General features: G+C 39.4%; 1 protein-coding gene across 1 annotated transcript in view; it reads left to right on the plus strand.

The window, feature by feature from the left end:
- Nucleotides 1-17,537, plus strand: part of gba2 (glucosidase, beta (bile acid) 2) — a 69,638-nt gene that overhangs the window by 13,595 nt on the left and 38,506 nt on the right. Inside the window, exons 3-4 of the mRNA XM_028801430.2 lie at nucleotides 2,849-2,964; nucleotides 6,714-6,932. Coding sequence (XP_028657263.2) covers nucleotides 2,849-2,964; nucleotides 6,714-6,932 — 335 coding nt within the window. The remainder of the gene's footprint in view (nucleotides 1-2,848; nucleotides 2,965-6,713; nucleotides 6,933-17,537) is intronic.

The raw sequence follows: 17,537 nt of genomic DNA on the forward strand, positions 1-17,537 counted from the left end.
AGGAACTAAAAAAGAAAATAAAAAAACAGCCTTATAAGGGGTACAAGACAAATTGACTTCTGCTCCAACTGTAGGGTTTATAAGTACATGAGAGCAACAGTTAAAAAGGATATTTGGAGAGTAAAAAACCCAATTGGAGAGACATTTTGATGACATGATTAAGGGTGGCCTAAAGAGTTTATTTCAGTATTTTGGTAGTAAAAGAACAAGTGAATATGTCGGTAAGATCCCAGCAGTCACAGGGACTGTCACAGAAGCACATTCATTTGGACATTATAGAAGGAGAAATCTACTTAGATTAAGTTGACTGAAATCATACAAATGGCCTGAAACAGGTAACATTTGTTCACTCTAGGGTGCTTCCGGAATTTAGTGAGAACATATATAAACACTCAACACAGATTTTTCAATGCATACTGTAAAAATGTCTAAAGACCAGAAGTTAACAAATGTTATCTCATTATACAGAAATAGCATTTGGGCTCATCCAAGTACCTCTAGTCAGTTTAGTGTGACTTTGAGGAGGCTGTTGATAAGGTACCACATGAAAGGTCAGGGATCAAACAAAAAGAAGTGGGAATTCAAGGTGTGCTATGTAGGGTTATGGTCAGAGGAACTCTTTCTGAATTAAGTGATTTTAAAAGTGGTATTCCTCAAGGTTCAGTGCTGGGCCCTCTACTCTTTTTAATGTTCATAAATGATACGGATAAGAATCTACTTTTACAAGCTGGCAGATAATACCATAGTTGGTGAAACAACAAATAATGTAGAATCAGGTAAATCATAACAGTGGGATTTGGACAGAATCCAGGCATGAAATTTAATACAAATAAATGTGAAGAATTGCATGTAGGAAGAAATGATGTTAAATCTAAATACACAATGGGAGTTCTGAAACTTGAAATTATGTCTCATGGGAAGAACCTAGTGGCCACAGTGGACTAAACGCTTCCTACATTCAAACAGTACACAGGTGTGTTTTATAGCATGGTGTGTGAAGTGAAGCACAAGTCAGCTCAATCCAGTGTTTCCTCATCCTTAGTACTGTGTACTGTTGTGCTCTCCGTATTACAAAAAAGATAAAGCAGAGCTAGAGAAGGTCCAAAGGATAGTGACTAGGCTGATTCTGGACTTATGAGGAAAGACCAAAGGTGTTGAGAGTTGTTACTTTATGGAGAGAATAAGAGGTGACATGATTGAAGTCTTTAACATTATGAAGGTAATTAGTATAGCGGATCCAGGCTATTGCTTTGAAATTAGTTCTTCAACAACAAAACAGGAACATAGTTGTAAACTTTTTAAAGGTAGATGTTGTGTAAATGTTACAACATTTTTTTCTCCATACAGTGAACCACAGAGCCATGAAATAACAAGTAGTATGGTAGAGAGTAGAACTTTAAGGACCTTCATAATTTTACTCAGTATTTTTTTTGAGAAATTTAGGTAATAGAATCAGTAAGCTTGCTGGGCTAAATGGTCCATTCTCCCCAAAATGATTCTATTATTCTATTGTCATCATCAATATCATTTTTGGTTTCTCTTCCTAATGTCACATTAGCCTCATAATGAGCTGCTTCAGGCAGGCCTCCCTATCCCCAGCAGCTTTCTCCAGCCCTTCTTGGAAACCATCTAGTCACTTCCAGGAGAGCTGAGAGATATAATCTCCCAGCCGTGTCCTAACTCTGCTCTTTCCAAGTAGGTTATACCTTGTACACCCTTGGAAGGAAACACCCAGAGTGCAATATAACTACAGTACATGCCCATACCACCTCAACTAACTCTTAATGATCCGAAAAAGCACCTTCTACTCTAAGATCCTCACATATTGCCCAGCTTCTCACCCTGTCATGGATGGTGAGCCCCACACTCCTGTACTGGATCATGTTTAGGGCCACCTTCATTCTTTCAGTCACTACCGAGAGCCTGCATGACAAGGTCACTGGTAGATAGGTGAGGATAAAGATGTGTAGACTAACCAATAAATCAACAACTTCTCCCCCAGTGTCTTATACAACATTCATAAAACTGCAAACATATTGAGTCTGTGATATGTTTGAAGCTAGGCCTGGGTAGATGAATTAATACCAAATACAAAGTTCAGCTTTATGAAGAACATTATATAAGGTTACCATTTGCATGACTGGGCTCCAGAGCAAGAGAACTAGAAGACAGTGAGTAAATCAATGGGGGTTCTTTGACTGACTATCAGATCTATCAGATTCAGTAGAGTATGACCACATAATCAGAAGAGGTGACTCTGTGAAAACTTGAGGGAAGGCAACCTAGGGGAGAGTAGGTAGACATTTTTGAAAGTGGGCTCCAGATGTTTTAGAGAATGTCAAGATACTATATACAATAGATATGTGAGTGCTTGGACTATAATGGTCTCCAAGAGTCATTTCAGAAAGAAGAGTTTAGGAAATGGCACAATAATAACTTGAGAATTTTGGTGAATGCAGAAATGCTAAGATATATGTATGTATATGTTAGCTTAGTTTAATGAACTGGGGTGCAGCCAGGAAATTGAGTTGTGTTCAGGTGGAGTGTACTTAGAGACAAAAATAAAAGTGGAGGGTGTAAATGGGGAGGACAAGTCAGGGTGACTGCTTGAACCCCCTTAACTATTTTAGCTTCTGGATACCAGCAGGCAAGACCCATGGGCATGTTAGGTGCAGTTTGATGTGATGTGAACATTTTTTTATCCTGCAGTACTTTTCTCAGTCTCATTTTTAGAAGGCCATATTTGGTGGTCAGAACCCCAAACCTCTGTTCATATACCTCCTGCTTTGCGCTTGCTATACCTTTCTTTCTCCTGATTGTAATTTATTAGATTTTTTTTTTCTTTCAGGAGCCCCTATTGGAGGTCTTGGTGGTGGCACTATCACAAGGGGCTGGCGAGGGGAGTTTTGCCGCTGGCAGCTAAATCCAGGAATGTATCAATACAAGACTGTCATTGCTGACCAGGTAGGTAATACTTGGGTGAAAAGCAACCAGAAAATGCAAGATGTGTGTGGGATTGTGGGAGTTGTGAGACATTTATTGTGAGGGGAAGTGTATGATGTGTGCAATTTTCCCATGTGACCCTTTGTCTTGGCCACAAAGAACAGATTCTGTCCTGTTGTTCATTCAGGCTGCTGGGGAAATTCATAGGGACATCTATTTACTTAAAATTACATAGGGCTGGGCGATAAAACGGTAAAAATAATTACCACCAAAATAGCTTTTCCTCAATAGAAGCATAAGATGTGGTCTATAGAAAGTTGATGTAACTCATTCCATTCATATTTTTGACAGACAACACAAAAAGCCATTGATAATGAGAATAGTACCACAACAAGCCAATCATGTGGCTGGAATAGAGTTACAGCCACGTCAGGTTAGGTTGACATACACAGCACAGAGCTGGCAGTAGTTGGGGTTGCAGCAGCCATGCACACCAGTATGTCAGGAGTGGGAGCGAAATAAAAGGGAAAATGATGACAGAAAATGTTAACGAAAACTCGAAAAAAATCAACATTACCAAAGAAGACACCCCATTGGACACAGCCCAAAACATGAGGACGTTGTTGAAAAGAAGGGTCCAAAGAATTTGGTAATGTGGAAGCAGAATAGTGTGCACTGCAAATTGCGTCGAAAGCATGTTCTCACAAAGACAGGTAATATCACTAATCTTTTTTACCATCTAAAGCAGTGCCATCCTTTAGAGCACGCAAAATGCAAGACTTTACAGTCCAAGTCCCACACTAATGGGTATTTCTAGTGCCTTTCTTTTTTTTTTGCCTTGGAGCATAAGCTGAGTGATTATGTCAGTTTTGTTTATGTTCTCCTTCATTTACATTTAAATTTGAATTTGTACTGAAGATATATACAGAATGGGTTTGCCTATTTATTTGTGGGTTTGTTTCCCAACCATTTAGAACAGTTTGAATCTATACAAAGGAAAGGACACAGTATAGAAAAAAGTCTCGTCCCAAGATTTTTTTATATAATAGAGAGATTTTATTTTGTATTAATACCTACTTTATTTATTTACAACTGACATAAGAATTTAATTTGTGTTCTCCTGTAAAAGTTGAAAGCTTGAAGATTTTAGTTTTAGATTTTAGAATTTTAGAATTAAGATTTTATTTTATTAATTTATTTGGAGCTGACCAATAAACTGAGTGTGTTTTCCTGTAAAACCTGTAAGCTTTTGACTGGTCAGAATTTTGTATAACCTATTTTATTTATTTGGAATTGACCAAAGAATTTAGTTGTGCATTTTGTTTGTGTTCTCCTGTAACACTTGAAGCTCTTGACTGGTCAGAAATAAGATTCTAGTTTATATTCTATTATATATACCTATTTTATTAATTTGAAATAAAGTTGTGTAATGTTCTACAGTACATTTGTCATGGTCAGCATCTGACAGAAAATAAATAATATTTAAACCAAAATTAACCTTATATTTTCACATTTCACTTAGAAGTTAAAAGGAAACTTTAAGCTTGATAGAAGTAATGATTTGATTTATATCATGTTATATATCACTATTGACTGATGTGAACAATTATCATGATGATTTTTTTTTCTATATTGCCCACCCCTAAAATTACATTATATTTACTCAGCGGACACTTTCATCCAAAGTGACTTATAAAAAGAGTCAGCAGAATCAAATAAACTTCAGTCTGGGGGACTGTTTTGAACCTATTGTTACAGGACAAGGTTACAAAGTTGACCATTAGAAGTGAAGAGCTCTAAACCATACGGAACAACTAAAGATGAATTATTCTTTTCTTAGCCACTAAGACCCTACCAGTCAGTCAGCCGGTCATTGTCCAACCCGCTATATCCTAACTACAGGGTCATGGGGGTCTGCTGGAGCCAATCCCACCCAACACACGGCGCAAAGCAGGAACAAACCCCAGGCAGGGCGCCAGCCCACCGCAGGAACACACACACACCAAGCACACACTAGGGACAATTTAGGATCGCCAAGGCACCTAACCTGGATGTCTTTGGACCATGGGAGGAAACCGGAGCACCCGGAGGAAACCCACGCAGACACGGGGAGAATATGCAGACTTCACACAGGGAGAACCCGGGAAGCAAACCCAGGACTCCTTACTGCGAGGCAGCAGCGCAAACACTGCGCCACTGTGCTGCCCAGACCCTACCATCAAACCCTTTATCAATTAGAAAGATATTCACAGAACTAGAGTGTCTTCAGATACTTCTTAAACATCATAAGCAACAGTGAGGTCTGGGAAAGGGCAACACTCTGTAGTTACAGTAGGGTGGGCACCAACCCACTGGTAGGCACACCTTGGCCATCTGTGTTTGTTATGTGATTCTGTTAATGGCTGGAATCCTTGAACCTGCCTTAAATTTTGTCTCTAATAGAGAAAGAGATACATTCTCTTCCACATATCACCTTCCCCCTTCACATAATTATAGTCTCGATACCAGGGGTTATTTTGACTTTCCTGACGGTCATTTGATAATAACCCCTTCCATGTTAATGTTTTTGTACACAATCAGCCAAATTGGCAGTTGACAAAAGTTTAAGCACTCTATGCAAAGCTTTCCATGCCTAGGAGCATCCACAGTGTCTTCCTAGTTAATCAGAGTCACATGCCTGGACTAAGAAAGATGCCATTGCTAGAATCATCTGATTTCTGTAAATATATAAAAGCAGTAGTTTGTGGAAAAGTTGAACTTCTGGGGTTAGCCTGCATGAGTTCAGTGTCCCTAACAAGATCTGTATAAAAGGAAAGCAAACTACACAGCCACCTCTGTGAGTTGCCAGGCTACATGGTGTAGTTTGTCAGTTAATGGGAAGAAATGTGCCAAGACCGCATGAGCTGTGCAGTATACTCTTAACTGTACATATAACAACAATAGAAGTTTAGAAGGCAAGAAGAGACCATCTAGTCCATCACACTCATTTGGTTAGTTAATACAGTAGCCATGTTCTCCCTTAAGTGCCTTGAGCATGGGAAAGGCGCTATATAAATAAAATGTATTATTATTAAGGTAATAGTAAAACTTCCACTAAGCACCCTGACTTCTGAATTGCATGATATTCTTCTTCTACTTTCGGCTGCTCTCGTTAGGGGGTCACCAAAGCGGATCATAATGCATGATATATCATGTTGATATATGATATTTGTAAAAGGCCTTAAACAAAACAATATCAGTGAATAGCCAAGGAGATTGAAGCCTTCTACGCCTTTTCTGCTATGGAAACAGTGTGGCTGGTACACACTCATCTGCAGTCCCTTAGTTAATGATTTCCCTTACCTTCGAGGCTGCTATCTGGGCCATTAAGAGGGAGCAGAATACCTACAATATAACTCAAAGAGCTGCACGATGCATATGTGACCACCATAAAGTATTGCACTCGGCTAGGATGATGGCCTGAAGTTCAAATAACACGGCACTGTGTGTTCCTCATGTTTCCCACATTGAAGATTTTGAGGAATGCAGACTGCCAGGCTCCTGGGTCAAAACAATGAAGTCTGACCTTCTTGAAGACAGAAAAACAAAAAATTACAAGAAAAATCAAAATCCAAATAGCAGCAGAGGCCAGACGGGCTAGTGGTGTTGTTATTGAGGGCTTCAAGAATGTCTTTTAAGTGCTGGATACCTAGTCATGGAGTGCTTCAGCTTAATGGAAGCTGCAGTTAAAGGATTGTATTCCATCTTTGTTTTTTGCTCTTCTTTTCCAGTTTACAGTGTGCTTACGTCGAGCTGGACAGACCATCTACCAGCAGGTGCTATCCGTGGAGAGGCCACATACCCTGCAAGGGTGGAACTGGGGTTTCTGTGGCAACTATGCCTATTACCATGCCTTGTACCCCAGAGCGTGGACTGTGTATGATCTACCAGGACAGAACGTGACACTCACCTGTCGTCAGGTGTCACCAGTGATTCCACATGATTACAAGGTGAGGCCCCCTCACTTCCTTGTCTTTGCAGGATGGATCATCGATCATCACAAATAAATGTTTAGACGTATAAAATAATAGCTTTGTGAGGGCAACTGAAGCTTATGTGAGGACTTGTGGAGTGGAAGTGTAGTTCAGAGCTATAAAACTGAAGGCAACTTTATTTTTATTTATTTATTTAGAAAGCACTTTAAAAACAACATCATGGCTGACCAAAGTGCTGTACAATAAAACACAACTTAGGTAGATTGGTGATTCTCAATTGGCCCTAGTGTGTGCTTGGTGTATGGGTGTGTTTGTGTGTGTCCTGCGGTGGGTTGGCACCCTGCCCGGGATTGGTTCCTGCCTTGTGCCCTGTGTTGGCTGGGATTGGCTCCAGCAGACCCCCGTGACCCTGTGTTCGGATTCAGCGGCTTGGAAAATGGATGGATGGATGGATGTAAGACACACAATAACCAAAGGGTAAAAGAAGCAGAAACACATAAGAGCTGAAGAAATTCAAAATAAAAAAGTACACAGATAGTCAACATATCACACTGGGTTAAAGGCCATGGAGTAAAAGTGTGTTTTAAATAAGATTTAAAGACAGCTAGTGAAGGAGCCTGCCTAACATGCAACGGCAAATCGTTCCAGAGTTTTGGAGCTGCAACTGAAAAAGCCAATCACCTCAGAGTTTGCATCGTGTCTTAGGAACACGTAAAAGCATCTGGTCTGCTGACCTGAGAGAGTGAGATGGTACATATGGGTGCAGCAGGTGTGACAAATAAAATGGGGCACAACCATTAAAAGATTTAAAAACAAATACAAGGATCTTAAAGTGGATTCGAAAATGAACTAGAAGCCAGTGAAGGGAAGCTAAAACTGGGGTTTTTGTACCAGTTAAAAATTGAACAGCAGCATTTTGCACCAGCTGTAGGCGAGCAATGGAGGCCTGGCTAATTCCAAAAAGAAGCGCATTGCAGTAGTCTAGACGAGAGGTCATAAAAGCATGTATCACTTTTTCAAGGTTGTGTTTAGACAAAACAGGCTTGATTTTTGACAGCCGCCTCAACTGGAAAAAGCAATTTTTTACCACTGCGTTCACATGGCCTTGGTAGGGGATCATGTAGTTCAAAAATATATGAATCAACTATGAAATATTCTCATATGCACTCATTCTGTCTGACATCATAGAACAGGGTTGGGGCTCAAGAGGTGAACCTCATTTAGCTGGCAGATCTTTTACCAATGAAAAAGAAACAAAAATGTGTTTTCCAACACTGCCATGATGAGATGTGTCTTATGCAGATGCAAGTCTTAAACTGACTGGCTTCTTCCAGTGATGGCTATTTTTCTATGTGTCCGAGGCGGAAGGATGGAAGTGACATCAGAGTTCCTCTACTCCATGAACCTCCGATCTGAGGGAAAAGAGGAAAAGTTATAAGCAACCCATTGTCCAGGGTAGGATTACAGGCTCTGACAATCGATAAAATGATTCAGCCTTTGGGGGCTGAATTGTGTGTATATCTTTAACAGTCCAAGGTGGGATATAAATAAGTTCTTGGCAGTTGGGAGGGGGGGTTTGGAGGCCACAGATCCTGGAAAAAACACTTTTTTTAAGTCTGTTTGTGTGGGATTGGATCTCCCTGTACTGCTTACCAGATGGTATTGGATCAAATAAGGAAGTCCAGCTTGTATTTTGTCTCCGCTGATGCTGCTAATCTTCTTCATGTCAAATATTCTATAACAGAAAGAACTAAAGTTCAGTGTTAGATTAAAACATACTGGGTGTATAAAAAAAAATTGGAACACCAGAATAGACAACAAATACGAGATGTATCAACTTGCAGAGCCACAGCACCATACATCGCTGCAGGTCTATGCTGGCAGTTTCAGGGCAGAAATGACATCACTGCATGTCTAGACCACCAGTTTGGTAATAAACGTGTATACATTACAGTACAATACAATTAATTTTTGTATAGCCCAAAATCACACAAGAAGTGCCACAATGGGCTTTAACAGGTCTTGCCTTTTGACAGCCTCCCAGCCTTGACTCTCTAAGAAGACAAGGAAAAGCTCCCAATAAAAACCCTAGTAGGGAAAAATGGAAGAAACCTTAGGAAAGACAATTCAAAGAGAGACCCCTTTCCAGGTAGGTTGGGCGTGCAGTGGGTGTCAAAAAGAAGGGGGTCAATACAATACAATACACAGAATAGAGCAATATAATAGTACAGTAGAAAAATTACAAGTACAGAGCAGAATTTAACAGTACATCATATCACATAATATGATTTTGAGTCCTGGAGACCTCAGCCATCAAGTCATCACAATTCAAATTGATTAAAACACCAAACCATAACCTTAACCATTTATCCTACGCGCTAATCCATCCTAACCCCTAACCTTAACTTCCATCCTATATCTGCTGGTCTTGAACTGCTGGCATAGAACTGTGGTGACGTATGGTGTCCTGACAATGCAGCTGGATATTATTAGCATTATAAGTATTATTACTGCAATTATTATTACCGGAAATTGAAATTTTGGGAGAAATTCCATCAGGCAAAGAACATAATTAATTCAATGAACAATTTCTTGATGATATCTTCGATTATGAAATATGTATAATATATTGACATTTTATTGGCTCAGGCTAGCTATGACAAGGATAGGCAATCTTTCAGATTGATCGTTTCAGTTATACTCAAGTATAACAGCTTAGCCAGTACAAGGAAATATGCCTTGCTTGTCTTTGATCATTGAAGGGATTTACCTAATTTGGTATCACTTAGTTTCAAAACAGTAAAAAAAAACTTTTTATTCATTGCTTTGATTACATAAATGCATGTCACAATAGTTTGTGTAGCCTTTTGGTTTTTTATGCACTTAGAGGCCACTTTACACGCTCCATCTGGGTAGGACCCTCTTTGGCATCCAAGGCAGCCTGAATTCTTTGAGGCACTTATTCAGCAAGGTGCTCACAACCAACTTTAGGGATTTGGGAATGTTTCCTGCAATTTTTTTTTTGCCACACATTCATGCTGTGAACCATCCATTCCACTATATGTCAAAGGCTGTGATAACTGAAGTCACTCCAGCTTGTGAAGACAGAAGCTTTCTGACATGGTTCATTATCCCTTTGATAAAGGGTAGACTGTGACCTTAAAGTGATTCCTTTGGTAAGCAACAATGCTTAGTTATGTTATGACATTCCAGTAATGCTCATGTGATATTAAGAAGAATAATGTGTACCAAGAAAACAGCCCAACATAAATATAGTACCACATCCAGCCTGTATAATGAAGACACATTAGGTTTGGTCTATGAGCAAATGATGTTTAAACCAAATTCTCACTACAGTAATCCCCTGCCTATCGCAGAAGTTACGTTCCAGACCCATCAGCGATCGGTGAAAATCCGTGATATAGAAAGACCATATAAATAAACATTTTTTTTATAGTTTAAGCCTTAAAATACCCCTCCCACATGCTTTAAACACATGTAAACTTATTAAAACACACTTTGTAAACACATATGATATGTGGATGTCGGGCTAAGGATATGAGTACATATCTCTCTATTATAAAAAAAATCTTGGCAGGGAGACCAGGGAGGCGAGGCGTGATCTTCTCAGAAGACAATTTGACATCCTGTGAGAGACATTTTAACGGTCACGCAAGACAAGGCAGTGAGACAGAAGGACAGCTACTCTACAGGCTTTTACATGATCGATGCGCAGAGCGACAAGCATAACAGGCATCTTGGCAGAAGCAGCACAAAGCCAGTAGCTGATCCGTCCACTTCTGCTTAGCGTGCATTCAGCTACCCCCCCTTCACAACACGCGCGGGAGAGACGTGAAGTGGCAGGAGAGTAGCGCGCCTCCCGGGGGGTTGAGCAAAGCGATCGAGACCAGATCATCTCGGAGAGACACTTTCACGACACGCAAGACTAGACATTACAACCTTAGGAAGCAAAACCCGTGAGACGGTGACCTTTGCACGTCACGCCCTACTTACAAACAATTTGAAACAAGTTCACTGACATCTAACCTAGCAGTTGTTGGAATGCTTTTGACACACAAACTTCAGGTGCTCCCAGCTCTTAAAACAACGACAAGCAGAATATGCAGCTTGCCAGTAGCAAGCCAGCGTGCGTTCAGCCCTCACCACCCCCCCACTCCTCCTCCACCTTCAGAATGCTAGCAGCAGAGACGCGAAGTGGCAAAAGGACAGCTGCTGTACAGGCTTTTAAGTGTTTGACGCAAAGTGAGACAAGCACAACAAACAGCTGGCCAGCAGCAGCAGTGGAACACCAGCTGAACCGATTGCATCTCTTTAGCATGCGTTCAGACCTCCCCTTCACAATGCGAGCAGCGTTATAAGTCCCATGAGAAAGAGATTTAACCACGCCCGGGGCAGGAAATAAAGGACAAATATTGTTTTTACAAAAGTTTTAAAGTAAAAATGAAAATAATGCATATGTAACAATTCCCATGAAAATAACAATCGCTTTAAATTGTTTATCCGGTAAACCAAAGCCGGGGGTGGGTGAGTGAAGCGAGCAGGGGGCAGAGCCCCCTAGTAATAATAATAAAAATATTAATAAATCCGCAATGTAGTGGGGGCGTGATAGCTGAACCGCGATATAACGGGGGATCACTGTACAATGAAAACTGAGGCTCATTAGACATTATTCCAGTCTTCTGTTGTCCAGTTTTGGTGACAGCATGTCCAATGAGGCTTCCTTTTCTTATCTAACAGGAGTGGATCTCATCATTATGTAGCCCATTGGATTTAAGGTCCAGCATCCTCTGCATTCACATTTAAGGTCCAAAATCCTGTACATTCAGAGATGCCCCCCACCCCATGCATGCCACTGTTGTAGAGGGCCTTTATTTGTGTGTTTGTGGATTTTCTGTTGGCTTGAACGTGCTCTGAACTCTCTCATTAACAAGGTATTTTTGCCCACACAACTGTTGCTAACTAGATGTATTTTGTTTATCACACCATTCTGTGTAAACTCTAGAGATAAAAGTGTGTAAAAATCTCAGGAGGGTAGCTGTTTTTAAGACACTGGAACAAACAAACCTTAAAAATCATACCATGGTCAAAGTCTCTAAGGTAATGAGTCTTGGCCATGTTAAAGTTCGGTAGAACTGCAGTTGAACTGCTTGACCATATCTGCGTGCTGAATATGCTAAGATACAGATGAATTATTGACTGTTAGGCGGAGCAGGACGAGTGTGAGTACAGCTTGTGTGTAATATGTATAAAAAGTAATAAATACAAGTAAGTACAGTCTTAACACTTAAATACAATAGCTTATATTGCTTTTATGGTTTTATATTTAAATTTTAAGGTCATTTTAAGTGAAAGATGAACTTTGTCAAAGAGTAAAATCAATACAACCTTACAACAACAACATTTATTTATATATTACATTTTCATACAAATGATGTAGTTCAAAGTGTTTTACAGGATGAAGAAAGAGAACAAAATATATAAAAAATAAAATTAGGCAATACTATTTAACATAGAATAAAAGTAAGGTCCGATGGCCAGGGAGGACAGAAAAAACAAACAAAAAAAATAAAATAAAATATGTAGGGGTTCCGTGTCCACGAGACCACCCTGCCCCCTCTAGGCATTCTACCTCACATAAATGACCTCAATCAGTCCTTATTGTATTCAGGGTTTACATGGAAGAACTTGATGATGATGGTCATGTAGACTTCTGGCCTTTAAATCCAACAATGTAGGGACTACATGGTGCTTTTATCAGGTGATGGTTGCACAGATCACCACTACAGAAAACCGGAAAATGAACAGAAGAGAAAGTAGGGATTAGTACGCATTATGGAGCCACCATGAATGATATTGATAATTAATTGAATATACAGAGCATCAGGATTAAACTAAAATGAAGCTATGAGAAAGCCATGTCAAAGTAATGTCTTTTTAGAAGTTTTTTTAAAGTGCTTTATGCTATTAGCCTGGTGAATTTCTATTGGTAGGCAATTCCAGATTTTAGGTGCATAATAGCAGCAGGCCGCCTGCACCACTTCTTTTAAGTTTAGCTCTTGGAATTCTAAGCAGACACTCATTTGAAGATCTAAAGTTACAATTTGGAGTGTAAGACATTCTGAAATATAGGATGGAGCAAGATTATTTAAGGCTTTTAAGGATTTTAAAGTCAATTCTGAATGACACAGGTAACCAATGTAGTGACATCAAAACTGGAGAGATGTGTTTGTGTTTTCTGTTCCTAGTTAAGATTCTGGCAGCTGCATTCTGCACTCGTTGCAGTTGATTGATGTCTTTTTTGGGTAGTCCTGGGAAGAGTGTATTACAGTAATCTAGCCAACTAATGTTCAACTTACTGCTGTTTGTTCATATTATGGCCAAAGGGTAAGGCGAGTCCCAAAGTTTAACAAAGATGATAATGGATCACGAAAAAATGTTAAAAGGGCTAGGCAAAGAACAGTCGTTTAACAGCCAAGAATCATTTCCTGAAGACAAAACAACAAGTTATCAAAATGAAACACATACCAAAGGTCAAAACCAACACTTGAAACAATATTGCCTTAACAACATTTAAAATCATGAGCCACTGTTAGTTTTATTTATTATCCAAAACTTGCGCTGTCAGCTGGGCAGTGTCACCTTGCGTGGGAGAGAAGGACTAATTTGATAATGTTATGTAATCGGTAACAACCATAGCAACAGTAAAAAATGAGACCACACCTGTGACGACTACACAATAAAAGACAAAACTAATAAAAAGATACCAATCAGCTTATGACAGTTCATTGCATGAAATACATAAACACAAATAAAAATATCTTAGTTTATCCATATGGCATGTATGCTGACATAAGCATTATTGGTTTAAAATTATGTCACTCAATAAACATTAGCATGATATTTACACTAACACACACTGTACTTCATTTTATTGGCAGCTGGTTTACTTGTGAACAATAAATTGTGCTTGCGAAATTTTTGCAAGAATAAAAACGTTAATGAAATGATGATGAGGGAGAGAAGAACATGACACGTTACAGTAAGAAAGCAGATTATTTTAATAAGAAGTGACTTGTGGTGAGAGGACTCAACATTGCAATAGTCACATGATTAGTATGGGATGTTATTGTAGTCACTTACATCAGCATGAATATTTACAATACAAAGTGTAACACAAACAGGTTAACAGAACATACTGGATATGAAGGGAACTGCAGGGCACATGTAGGTCAGTATGTGTGAAGTGTGGCAGTCAGGTAATGTAGTATACCGATGTCTATAATAATTGTCAGAAAACGCAATTTGTTGCATAAACGTTATTGTCTGTGAAAATATTCCTTTGTGTGTAACCCGCAAGTACCTGTACATTTAACTCTGGTTTCAATGTAACTCTGGAAAATGTAGTGTACAACTGGCCATGGGTTAAAACAGGGCCTGGCAAATAAACTCTGACGTTATTAAATGTTTGTCCTTGTGACTTGGTGATAGTCATACAATATGCTAAACGAACGGGGAATTGCCTATGCCATAATACAAAGGGAATATCTTGTTTTGAGTTGTCAGTGTTATGGAATTCCTGTAGTTTTTCCATCGTAATGTTTCTTGTTGTCTGGCAGTAAGCCGCTGCTATTCAGAAAAGTTGTGTGTGTAATCTGTTTTTCATTCACTGCCCTGGTGTAAGACTTGTTGCTGCTGATCCTCAGATAATGTCGCTGTGTGGTTTGTCATATGTTGCCTTTGTTGTTCTAAGGCATGTTGCCTGTGCTGGTTGGTCTGGCGTGATGTAAATGTTTCTGCTTCTGTGCGTTGGTCTGAGTATGTAGGCCGGTGAGACCGTTTCTGTTGGTCGCAGCTAGGCTGTATGTGCCTTTTCATTTTATTGGGAGGCTTACGTTGAAGTAAAGGAAAAAGGAGGTGTAAAATGGTAGTGTTGGTCATTTACAAAGTATGCACTGAATAAACAGTCAAATACCATAGTCGATAATTGGTCATATTGATGAATTGAAGAGTTGAAGATAAGCCTAAGACCAAAACTCTGCCAGGAGCATGAATTCCTCCCTATTGTTGTGGAGGGATATAGTTGTTGTGGCAACTGTTGTTTATATTGAGCACAGACGGGCATAAGCGAAATAATATAAGGATGTACTTGACTGTTAATAGCTAAGTGTAAACCTGGAGATGTCTGTGTTTCCTTTTCCTATTTGATTTTGCAATTAATTGCTTTGTACCACCACATAAGTGTATCATAGAACTACTGTCTCTACACGGCATATTGGAATCGGAGCAATTTAGAATATTTTGGCTGCATTGGGCAAAAGGCAAAAATTAGTTAGTTATGGATGGAGTGCCAGTCCTTCGCTGGGTACAGTCACTCGTATGGAATCTGGGAATTGCTAATTAATCCAACATTATACTACAGCAGAGTGGTAACTCAGCATAGGTCACACTAATAATATGAGATTGTGAGTGTCCAGAACAATCATACTGCACAGCACTAAACAGAAATTGGCATACATAGACATGTGTATCTTTAAAAGACAACTCTGTACTTAAAAATGCAACTTTGAACATAATATATTTCAATTGAATTCTTTAGGGAAAAATGCATTAACTCTGTGGCAATGTCTATGAGAGATTGTGTGCATAGGATTGGCCCAAATATAATTTTAATGAACGCTGCAAGGTGACCTTATTTATTTTAAGAACCGACTGCTGATGGTATATACAGTGCCCTCCATAATGTTTGGGGCAAAGACACATTTTCTCTTGGTTTACCCCTCTGCACCACAGTTTAAAATTACAAATCAATTCTAATGTGATTAAAGTGCACATTGCAGACTTTTACTTAAGGATATCTACATACATTTTGGTCAAACCATGAAGAAATGACAACGTTTTTTATACATGAGCTCCACATTTCAGGACATGATAATGCTTGGGACAATTGGCGTCACAGGTGTTTGTGATTCCTCTGTTGTGTTTCATGGCTTCATAAGATACCTCAGCTCGCTTCTATCCTTTGGAGTCTGTAGTTGTCATTGTGCGACATGAGGACCAGAGCGGTGGCAATGAATGTCAAAGAAGCCATTATGAGGCTGGAAAACAAGAATAAATAATTAGAGACATTGGGAAAACTTTAGGATTACCTAAATCAACTGTCTGGAATATCATTAAGAAGAAACCTTGCACCGCTGAGCTCAGTAATCACAAAGGGACTGGTAGGCCATGGAAGACCTCCATTACTGATGAGAGCAGAATCCTCACTATGGTAAAGGAAAGCCCCAAAGGCCTGTCTGACAGATGAGACTCAGTCTTCTGGAGGCAGAGGTGTGTGTGTGTGTGTGCGTGTGTGTGTGTGTGTGTGTCAGAGATGACTATCTGCAGAAGACTTCATGAACAGAAATACAGAGGACACACTGCAAGATGAACACAACTAGTTTGCCACAAAACAGGGTGTCCAGATTACAGTTTGTGAAAAGTACTTAAAAGAATTCTGGAAAAGGTCTTGTGGACAGATGAAACAAAGATGAACCTGCTGTATGAGAGTGATGGCAAGTGTGGAGATGAACATGAACTGCCCAAGATCCAAAACAGACCACCTCATCTGTTAAACATGCCTGTGGGGGTGTTTGGGCTTGGGCATATATGGCTACCACAGGTCCTGGCACACTTCTCTTCACTGATGATGGAACTGCTGATGGCAGTAGTACAATCAATTCTGAGGTGTATAGAAACATCTGCTGTGCTCAAGTTTCAGTATAAGCCTCCAAACTCTTTCATCCTACAACATGATGATGATTCCAAACACACTGCTAAGGCAACACAGGAGTTTTCCAAAGCTAAAAAATGAAAAATTCTAGAATGGTCAATTGAGCAGACCTTCCCTATGATGAAGCAAAAACTCGAGGGGACAGCCCCCAAAACAAGCAGGAGCCGAAGATGGCTGCATTAGAGGCTTGACAGAGCATCACCAGAGATGGCGATGTCTATGAATCACAGACTTCAAGCAGCCGTTGCATGCAGGGATATGTGACAAAGTTCTAAATATGATGGCTTTAATAGACCTGCCATTGCTGAAAGTCTGAAATGAAAGTCTACAATTTGCAATATAATTACTTCTAAATTGTTTAATTTGTAATTTTAAACTGTGGAGCAGATGGGGAAATCAAGGAAAAATGTGTTTTTGTCCCAAACATTATGAAAGTCACTGTGCAAAATCTTGTTACATATTTAAGGTCTTTGTCCAAATTTCAGAAGAAGGACAATATATTTCACAATGTTTTGAAATTCAAGAATTCAACAAACATTTATTGGCTCTTCATTTTGTTTGAACTATTTGTGAAAATTGTGATCATGTTTCACTATTGTCAATGAAGTTTAAAATGTTTTCTTTTTGAAATGGCATTTAGTCACTTTAGCTGTACCACACCCAAGTATGTCAACATATAGTTACAAAGTTCCTTGTGGTGGCACTCTAATGGAATGTTCCCCAACAACTGAGTTAGGCTATAGAGCCGAACAACGAGGGCACTATTTAGAAATACTGAAATGAAATATTTTTCAAGGTCTTATTTTTGACATCTTCAAGATCAGTGTATG

Source organism: Erpetoichthys calabaricus, chromosome 5 (assembly GCF_900747795.2).
Source record: "Erpetoichthys calabaricus chromosome 5, fErpCal1.3, whole genome shotgun sequence".
Classification (NCBI taxonomy): domain Eukaryota; kingdom Metazoa; phylum Chordata; class Cladistia; order Polypteriformes; family Polypteridae; genus Erpetoichthys; species Erpetoichthys calabaricus.